The sequence below is a fragment of the Mizuhopecten yessoensis genome, unplaced genomic scaffold (genome assembly GCF_002113885.1).
Source record: "Mizuhopecten yessoensis strain PY_sf001 unplaced genomic scaffold, ASM211388v2 scaffold2507, whole genome shotgun sequence".
Lineage (NCBI taxonomy): Eukaryota > Metazoa > Mollusca > Bivalvia > Pectinida > Pectinidae > Mizuhopecten > Mizuhopecten yessoensis.
Genome location: NW_018404580.1, coordinates 281875 through 292578, shown reverse-complemented (window position 1 = coordinate 292578; position 10704 = coordinate 281875). Strand labels below are relative to the sequence as shown.

Here is a 10704-nt window from a genome sequence, read left to right as displayed (position 1 = left end):
TGATAAGAAACGTAGATAATATAAATACAGTATCATGGTGTAATTCAGAGTGTTTCAGCTTAATTCATTAACCATGCCTTTTTTCTTTGTATCAAATATAGATTCCTTCAATATAGATTTGGCTGTTTTATTAAAGGAACTTGGTTATACAAAGATAGCCACATATTGCACTGAATATTTTTTTCAAGTATTAAACCTAGTCATGTACAACATATCAAAATATGAACTGATTTGATCCCGACTTTGTTTATTTTTGAATATTTTCCTTGTTTTCGATAAGCAATGAAGTTATATGTACATTTGTATTTTGCTATTATTTAATTGAATTTAGATTAATTTAAAACACGAAAATCAATATCAAAATTTTAAAAAAAAATTGCAGAGTTCAAATCAAAAAGTAATCCCACCAATTTATCTTAATTGATTTGTTAAGAGGTCACAGACAGAGTTACTTTGTTGGAAAAAAGTAACATATTTACTGTTGATGTTTAAGTCATGTTAGTATTTTGAATCTCCTTGTAATGAATGTAAAATTCTGTATGTATACAGAGACCTACTTGGGTTTCTAGTGGTTACTACTAGGCTTTAGCTTGTGTGTAGGTTGTCATGGTTATAGTGATCATTGTTGTTGCTATGGTGATTTATTTCTGTCCATACAAAACTAGTTCCATTTGCATTTAGTTGTCATGGTTACTGGGACCAATTTTTGTTGTACAATGAACTCCCATTCAGATTAGCTGCAATGGTTTAATATTAGAAGGACGTGTTCTTCTTTCCTATGACTTTTTTTCACTGTTGTTACAGTACATAACTTCTCTATTTATATTTAGTTGCCATGGTTACGGGGAGTCATGTTATCGTTGCTATGGTAACCCAATCATCGTTTTATGGTTATGGGAAGTCTATATAGATTGAAGTACCTAGTTTGTTATCTAGACTGTTTAAACATAGATTATATACCGATTGTTCTTGATGGTACCGACAATTTGCATAATGAATATTTTACAATGAAAATTTATTGAAGAATTTCAGTAACGAATTTACATAATTATGTGCAATATAAGATTGGAGACTGAATATCGTCTTTCTGTTCAAGATTACTTTATTATTACATAAACAGTACATTTGTGCCATAATAATCCTCAGCAAGTATCATGTAAAATAGTTAATTATTATTTTTATACCGACATGTACATGTATTTACTTTTCTCTTGTAAATGCTCTAGATGAAACATCAATTCAGAACTTTAGGATTGTGTAGAAGCACAGACTAAGACATGTGAATGTTTTCCGATCAGAACTTGTTTAGTTTTTTCCGTCAATTTTTCACGGTCCAGTCTTGTGTTCACCAAATCAGAACTGTTACAGGAATCCAGAATTGATTTCAATTGATGTTCATGTGCTTGACAGAAATGGTAACTGTAAGAAATATTTGCTTGTTTTAAATGCAGGAGGAACCAAACAAAAGCCATCTGAAATGAAAGCTGCATTTTCGTTGATGTTGAGAATGTAAATAAAGGATGAGAATACAGATTCTTTGAAATGATTTACAACCTTCTTGCTTACAAATATTTTCTTTAATTAAAGGCTCTTGAGCATTGTAAGCCAATATTTCATTTTGGTCACCTCTGACAGTTGCCACATTTGTGCAATAATATGTGATGTGTTTTCTTGTCTTTGGTGCTGTATAGGATCTGGATGGCAAATCAATGCCAATAAGTCCTTTGTTGTGAAAAAGTCTAAACTAATGCCATGTTGATCACCTAAACCAAGGTCAGTTTTATGAGATAAAGTTTTTGATCACAATCAGACATATCCTGTCTGACAGGGTCTCTCATACTGCAACTCTTTATTAGGCAGGTATGAGGACTAATTAAAAATGTCAAGGTCACAGCTTGTTCAGACCGAATAGAACTCTAACTAATGAGGTCAAGGTGATAGATTATCTAGACTGGAGAGTAAGGGATGAGGACTAACAAATGATGTCAAGGTCATAGATTGTCTAGACTTGATAGTCTTTTTATGTCATAGCTTGTTTGGACTGGATAGTTAGGGATGATATCTAACTAATGATGCCAAGGTCATATATTATCTAGACTGGAGAGTTAGGGATGAGGACTAACAAATGATGTCAAGGTCATAGATTGTCTAGACTGGATAGTTAGGGATGAGGACTAACAAATGATGTCAAGGTCATAGCTTGTTTAGACTGGATAGTTAGGGATGAGATCTAACTAATGATGTCAAGGTCATAGATTATCTAGACTAGTTAGGGATGAGATCTAACAAATGATGTCAAGGTCATAGCTTGTTTAGACTGGATAGTTAGGGATGATTTCTAACAAATGAGGTCAAGGTCATAGCTTGTTTAGATTGGATAGTTAGGGATGAGGACTAACAAATGATGTCAAGGTCATAGCTTGTTTAGACTGGTTAGTTAGGGATGAGGACTAACAAATGATGTCAAGGTCATAGCTTGTTTAGACTGGTTAGTTAGGGATGAGGACTAACAAATGATGTCAAGGTCATAGCTTGTTTAGACTGGATAGGTAGGGATGAGATCTAACAAATGATGTCAAGGTCATAGCTTGTTTAGACTGGATAGTTAGGGATGAGATCTAACAAATGATGTCAAGGTCATAAACTTTCCAAAGATTCACTAGGGTTTTTTTCTTCTGTTTCTGTACCCTGTATCTGATCAAAATGAAATTCGATCAATGAAATGGATTTTTTTTTTATTTTTTTTACTACAACCAGTGTTTCTTCATTTATCATTTCAGTACCCTTGTATATTCAACTTTGTTAACTTTTTCTATGCTTTTTCTTTAGCTTGTGACAAAATATTATTTGAAAAGAATTTTTATTATTTCAAAATTTGATTGCTATATATATATATGCGACTTGATCTTCCAGTCTTTTAAGTGAACACAAGCTGTCTCCATATTGTCCTTTAATGAGTATTTTTAATTATCAAAATATCTTGCACTGGTATCATAGTACAGTATCAGTAATCTACACTTGTCTCTTGTATGTTATTACTCCTAGAGATATATTGGACCTTTCCTCAAGTCTTTGTTAAACTTTTAAAAGATTATAATTGTTGATATATGTTATATACACAGTTGATATAGATTATACACTATATAAGATCATAGACATTTTCTAAAGTATATACTCACTTGTAGTAGTATTGTGTTGGAATAAATATAATGTAGAAAATATTAACTTTTTGTTGTCTTTACAAAATGCGAGGAACTGTACAACATATTGAAACAAAGAGCAATTCCTGTCTTAGATACCAGGAAGAAAATAATGTTTATGGGTTATAAATAGAAATGAATAATTCATAAAAACCTGTTGTTGATCAGTGAGTTTGACAGATCCTTTAAGACTGGTTACATCAGTAAGTTTGTTAGATCCTTTAAGACTGTGGCTACATCAGTGAGTTTGTCAGATCCTTTAAGACTGTGGCTACATCAGTGAGTTTTTCAGATCCTTAAAGACTGGCTACAACAGTGAGTTTGTCAGATCCTTAAAGACTGGCTACATCAGTGAGTTTGTCCGATCCTTTAAGACTGTGGCTACATCAGTGAGTTTGTCAGATCCTTTAAGACTGGCTACATCAGTGAGTTTGTCAGATCCTTTAAGACTGGCTACATCAGTTAGTTTGTCAGATCCTTTAAGACTGGCTACATCAGTTAGTTTGTCAGATCCTTTAAGACTGGCTACATCAGTGAGTTTGTCAGATCCTTTAAGACTGGCTACATCAGTGAGTTTGTCAGATCCTTTAAGACTGGCTACATCAGTTAGTTTGTCAGATCCTTTAAGACTGGCTACATCAGTTAGTTTGTCAGATCCTTTAAGACTGTGGCTACATCAGTGAGTTTGTCAGATCCTTTAAGACTGGCTACATCAGTGAGTTTGTCAGATCCTTTAAGACTGGCTACATCAGTGAGTTTGTCAGATCCTTTAAGACTGGCTACATCAGTGAGTTTGTCAGATCCTTTAAGACTGGCTACATCAGTTAGTTTGTCAGATCCTTTAAGACTGGCTACATCAGTTAGTTTGTCAGATCCTTTAAGACTGTGGCTACATCAGTGAGTTTGTCAGATCCTTTAAGACTGGCTACATCAGTGAGTTTGTCAGATCCTTTAAGACTGGCTACATCAGTTAGTTTGTCAGATCCTTTAAGACTGGCTACATCAGTTAGTTTGTCAGATCCTTTAAGACTGGCTACATCAGTTAGTTTGTCAGATCCTTTAAGACTGTGGCTACATCAGTGAGTTTGTCAGATCCTTTAAGACTGGCTACAACAGTAAGTTTGTTAGAGCCTTTAAGACTGTGGCTACATCAGTGAGTTTGTCAGACCCTTTAAGACTGGCTACATTAGTTAGTTTGTCAGATCCTTTAAGACTGGCTACATCAGTTAGTTTGTCGGATCCTTTAAGACTGGCTACATCAGTTAGTGTGGCAGATCCTTTAAGACTGACTACATCAGTCAGCTTGTCAGATCCTTTAAGACTTGCTACATCAGTTAGTTTGTCAGATCCTTTAAGAATGGCTACATCAGTTAGTTTGTCAGATCCTTTAAGAATGGCTACATCAGTTAGTTTGTCAGATCCTTTAAGAATGGCTACATCAGTTAGTTTGTCAGATCCTTTAAGAATGGCTACATCAGTTAGTTTGTCAGATCCTTTAAGACTGTGGCTACATCAGTGAATTTGTTAGATCCTTTAAGACTTCGGCTACATCAGTTAGTTTGTCAGATCCTTTAAGACTGGCTACATCAGTTAGTTTGTCAGATCCTTTAAGACTGACTACATCAGTCAGCTTGTCAGATCCTTTAAGACTTGCTACATCAGTTATTTTGTCAGAACCTTTAAGACTGTGGCTACACCATTAAGCCCATTGTTAGATCCCTTAGGACTCTTATCAAGTCAGTGTGATCACAGTTTTACCGGTATTAAACAAGTCTGAAGTCCATCATGCTATGGCATGTGTTCAGTCCCAGGAAATTTATTTCACCATCCTTAACTCATTTTCCCCAGCAGACACATTTGAACCCTTCAAACTCAAAAGTTGGAACAGTTCATTATGAAATTTCAGGGGTGAATGAGTTACATAGTATTTGACATATATGAAATTGTAATAAGAAAAACAACCAAATATTTACTTAAATTCAATATTTTTATTTAAGCCTAAACAAATCACAATTTGACATGTAAAGTTTGCCAAGTGTAAGCTAATGCTTTTACTGTAAAGAACAATTTGTTTCCATACTCACTTGAATAGTATCGCATAAATGTGTAGACTATGAACCTGCTAACATATAGTTCACTGATTCACACTGAAACACTACACATTGACATCCCTTTTCTTACCAAAACCACCAAGATCAGGCCACAGTTTGGCCTGTTCAAAGGGTGAAATAGAGGTCAAATGTCAATTCACGTTTATGTTTGGGGTTCTTGGTTGGGGTACACTTGCTTGCTAAAGGTCATTCTCCTCTTCAAGGTCAAACTCCCTCAATTACATTACTCATCTTTTTAACCTTACAAGAGGAAAGTTATCTTTGAAATTTATTGTCAACAAAATGAGCAGATATTATCATAACTGTCCCCTTGGAATGGCATCATTGTTAACCAAGAACTGCAAACATAAACTTTTATTCTACAAATATATCAGGCTGAGAATGATGACAACATGTTTTGGAAGCTCTCTGATTGATGCTGACATTGCTAGAATGTCAATGAATAAATTCCTTTTTTTGTGTATATCAATTATTTTACAGAAAAGAAAAAAATATCAAAATTCTTTCAATTAAATTACATCTTAAACCTCAAAATGTTACATTTCTTAATTCCAAAATATCTTACATATATATTTGGCACTGATCTGAAAATGACGAAACAGAACCAAAGTCTAACACCTACCTAAGGGACATTGCATAGAAACTTTATGATTGATAACCATATATTGCCCATTCACAGCAAACATTTTCAGGACCTTAAAGTTAATTTGACATTGAGGAACACACATTAGTGATTTGTTTTGCTGTTCCTTTGCTTCACACAATATTCCTTTCATACACAAACAATATAAAAGACTAGGTAAGACTGAGTACTGGTACATACACAGCTATATCTACATACAGGCTAGCACCATCATGAAATCAGTAGTACATAATTAACCCCTTCTTCCCCTTTCTCCAAAATGACATCCTCCTAATCATTGACAGGAAGAACCCATTTTGCAAAATTAGTGGTGAGAGGTAGGAGTACCTCCTTCCAACCCCTATTATCAAAAATAGATTATTCCTAATCAAAAGTTAGGGGAATCCATTGTGGATACTCAGGTCAGAAACTTCAAAACATTTCAGTGTTTCTGAATAAGGCAAATAGAAATCTTTTCACATGAAAAACATACAGCAAAATATACATAAGACTTTTAAAGATCATTTTCGTCATGAAATTATTAAAATTATGTAGTTTGTTCATAAAAAAAATGTTTGATCATATGATTTGCTTACTGAAGAAGTTTCCTATATGCATGAACAAAACTGTATTGTGAAGAAATTCACAATCCAGGGACATAGAGACGAGGCAATAATCAATAATATATTGTATAAACAGGTATTGTCTAAAACATTCTTTGGCAGACAAAAACAATTAAAAACATCTTTTAAAAAGTCATTACACAAATCTGGGTTTTAAAATTTGTATATAATCAATTCTAACCTTGTAAATTTATCAACATTTTGACCTGCCCAAGTATAATTAAGCAACATTAGAAATTAAGTTTGATGAATCACAACGCTCCCTATACCTTCACACAGACTTGACAGCGACTGATTCGGTTTCTAAGACTACCAGCTTTGATGGTTTCTGGTACAGGCTGTGAAAACGAGTTTATATCTCCTTGCAGAAGTGTAGCTAACCAGTAGCCAAATGATGTGGCATAGTAGTTACATGTGCCCTTGCCGTGGCACTCGATGATTGGAGCCGAGCGGAAATCGCGGAGACATGATCCAGGAGACTGGAGACTCTGTCCGGCTCCCATCCCACCTGCTCCAGTGGACTGAAAGATACGGAAAAAGACTTGCAATTAACCTAATTAACAAACAAACATTAGCAACAGGGTTTTTATAGATAAAATTAAAAAAGGTTAATTTGTGATTGATCATTATGATCATATTTGCCTGTTAACATCTAAAATTATAAATCGCAATGCTTTTTAAATATCACAATGAGAACATGTTCTTCTCTTACTTTAAATGACCCTATGGAGTCAAATTGTGGCTCAAAATAGTTAGGCTTATATTCATTAGCTTCTTATCGCTGATGGTTGTAATCAACAATAGGTTAATTAAAGTTCACTTCTAGCAATTTTCTAATTTTGGAAAAAAACTTAAATGTGTAATAGGAGAAAGTGAAACACAATGGCCCGACCAGGTTTAAAACAAGTGACCCTCCGAACTCTAACAGGAGGCTCTACCAATTGAGCTACCTGGTTGCGCAAGATTGAACCAGTCCAGTTCCACTACAAGTGGAAGGAAGTTGACTCTTACCATAAGGAAGCTGTAGCCGATCCACATGCCCCTGTAGCCGACTGGACAATTCGGGATCTGTACTGTCTGACTGTGGATTGTTACCACCTGCAGGAAAAACAAGATACGTTTTATAACATTTTATTTTTACATCCCGACTTTATTTTAGTGCAAATATGATCATGACTTTACTTTATTGTATACAAGACTTCGTCTCAACTGTATAAATATAACTTTGTCTTAATTTTAATGTATACATATGACCTTGACCTACTTTTATGCATATGACCTTGTCTTAACTTTATACATATGACCTTGTCTTAACTTCTCTGTATACATGATTTGACCTTGACTTAACTTTACTGTATACATTTGACTGTGACTAACTTTATTGTATACATTTGACCTTGACTTAACTTTACTGTATACATTTGACCTTGACTTAACTTTATTGTATACATTTGACTTTGACTTAACTTAACTCTATACATATGACCTCAACTTAACTGTGTGCATATAAAATTCACTTTTCTACATTCTGTATACATTATGATGACTTTTTATACACATGAACTTCCACATATGGTATTGTGACATTACAATATTGATTTCAGATATCTTGCAGGTTACTACAGCGAGTAAATAAGACTTAGATTTTACTACATTATTGCGTACCTCTGAGGGAGCCTCACAGACAGAACATTTACTGATGTAGTTCTGTAGTGGCGGTCCAGTGATGGGCTCCATCATGGGGGTCATGGGTTCCTCCGTGGCCAGCCAGTAGCTGTAGTCATTCCTGGCGGCCACATTACACACGTTATTGATGTTACAGAACATGATGGGCATTGTACTGAAGCGCCGCAGACAGCTGCCAGGTGAGCCGAGGTCCTGGCCGTGAGACCGACTGTTCCCGATCACATGTACCAGGGAGTACCCATCCCACATCTTGAAGGTTCCCTCCGGACATTCTGGCGTGATGGATGTCTGACTGTGCCTATACATAGAGAAAACTCAGTTACCACAAAGTGTCCTTTAAGATTGAACTACTGTTTAGATAACAAAGGCACATAAAGCATCTATCACTCACCTGTGTTTATATGTTGTACAAGCTCAATGTTTTCTTATAGATTTGGGACTGTGGTGGCCATCTTGGATGTCTAATTTTTGGTTTACAACCAGATTCATTCTTGTGAAATAAAACATTTATCTCCCTTTATCAACCAATGGCCTATCTGGTAACAACTTGATGCAGGTATTGGTCTAATTTCATAATAATATCTTTAATGGTTTAGACAAGATGCCACATGCCACTTTAGATTTTGAACTTATTTGACTTTTGACCTGAAAGTGAATCTCATTACGACCAAATTAAAATAGCTCTAAACAGGCGCTCTACAAATTGAGCCATCTGGTGGCAGACAATCAACCCAGTCCAGTTCCCCTACACTGGTTGATGAAACTTCAAGCCTCATCACAATGCTTTTAACAGTTTAAATGTTATGGCCTGGGTGGATTTCACTGGAAATTTTACACTTTTATGAACTCTGACCTGCAATGTAACATGGAAGATTTCTAACAGAAGAAAATGCATGGCCAGAATGGGATTTGAACCTGGGACCCTCTGAGCTCTTAGACAGATGCTCTACCAATAGAGCTACCTGGTCACCGGCAAGCGACACAGTCCAGTTCTGCAACAGACTTTTAGGCAAACAACATTATCCTGTAAATTTGGTAGCCCGACTGAATTGCAGATTACAGAATCTACATCTCAATTTAAATAGCACACCAGGAAAATGTTACATTTTATACCCAGTGCCACCAAATAACATGATTCTAAATATCTTACAATCATAATTCCTTACATTGAGAAGTAGAATCCTGCCGAGGAACCCAGAGAACCCGGTCGTCCAGACAGTCCCTGCTGCCCCACAGAGCCTGGGAATCCATTACGTCCAGACTCTCCAATAATACCATCCTCCCCCTGGTTTCCCTTCATTCCCTTCAGACCAGGCAGACCATTCAGCCCAGGTGATCCCTTGTTGCCCGACTGACCAGGCCTTCCCTCAAAACCTGCCAGAATCAAAAAGGAAAGGGTCACAGTATGTTCAACAAAACAAATAATCAGCTGAAAAATGAAAAATACTGTTGAATTTATTTCTTTTTCAATGAACAGTGTTGACTTCCTGACAACATCACTCCAGGTTCTTTTTGTTTTAATTCAAAACAAAACATTAGGAGGGAGACTCAACTCCTTCATTAAAGTCCAAACTCACACAAACTCAAAATCTACATCCTGTGGTCAAATGATCTCCTAGTTTCTACAGGAAGTGTATAATAATCATAACAGGTGTGTCTGAATCAAATGAATGCTTTGTCGAGTTATTTTTTATACATAAAAAGAGAAAGATAAATTGAGCAAAGCAGTTTCAGTCCCGTTTCACATACTTTCTCCCTCATTGGTAATGTGGAATGAAGGAGATCTCCCTCATTGGAGGTTTCAGAAGTTGACACTTATGTTGTTTACATCCCATAGCAAAGGAATGTCTTTTTTAGAAGTACAGGCTACGATTTGTGACTTTTTAGTGAAAGATGACATAACACACACACAGGTGACTGCACCTTTAACCCTTTCACCACTGTAGACCATAATGGACTCATCCAGATCAAAGCATGGAAGAGTTTACTAAAGTAACATAGGGGTGAAAGCGTTCAAATTTAGTAATAGATACAGTATGCCAAAAATGATAATACAATGCATCATACAGCTGTTTTGTCCTTCGAGGCCTCATAGGTGGCGCTAGTGGTCAAAACAAAGTTGGAAATCTAAATGGTCTAAACTACTGTTGATACAGAGCGGCAGGTGTATAAAACCCCTTAACCCTTTCACCCCTATGTAACTTTAGTAAACTCTTCCATGCATTGATCAGGATGAGTCCCTTAGGGTCTACAGTGGTGAAAGGGTTAAGTAATGAATTCAAAAATTCAGAGGAGTACTGGTTTATTTCGAATTAAATAATCTGTAAAGTGAACCGTGCCACTACTCAAAAGAGATGACTGTGGTCACCAAGGTTACAGCAAACCTCGGGGACTAAAACATCCACCAGCAGCGTCTACCAACTTGTACCTTGTTTAAGTGATATACCAATGTTGATAGAACA

At 35.8% G+C, this 10704-nt stretch overlaps 1 protein-coding gene and 1 long non-coding RNA gene across 2 annotated transcripts in view; one reads left to right on the top strand and one right to left on the bottom strand.

The window, feature by feature from the left end:
• Positions 1-306: 306 nt before the first annotated feature.
• On the top strand, positions 307-3217 carry LOC110446092. The gene is made up of 2 exons (XR_002462426.1): positions 307-2248; positions 2301-3217. It is a non-coding gene; the product is annotated as an uncharacterized LOC110446092 (long non-coding RNA).
• Positions 3218-5168: 1951 nt separating this feature from the next.
• LOC110446088 (collagen alpha-5(IV) chain-like) overlaps positions 5169-10704 on the bottom strand; it is a 46338-nt gene continuing 40802 nt past the window's right edge. The window contains exons 37-40 of the mRNA XM_021491052.1: positions 9409-9616; positions 8222-8540; positions 7568-7654; positions 5169-7077 (exon numbers count right to left, since the gene is read on the bottom strand). Coding sequence (XP_021346727.1) covers positions 6820-7077; positions 7568-7654; positions 8222-8540; positions 9409-9616 — 872 coding nt within the window. The 3' untranslated portion in view covers positions 5169-6819. The remainder of the gene's footprint in view (positions 7078-7567; positions 7655-8221; positions 8541-9408; positions 9617-10704) is intronic.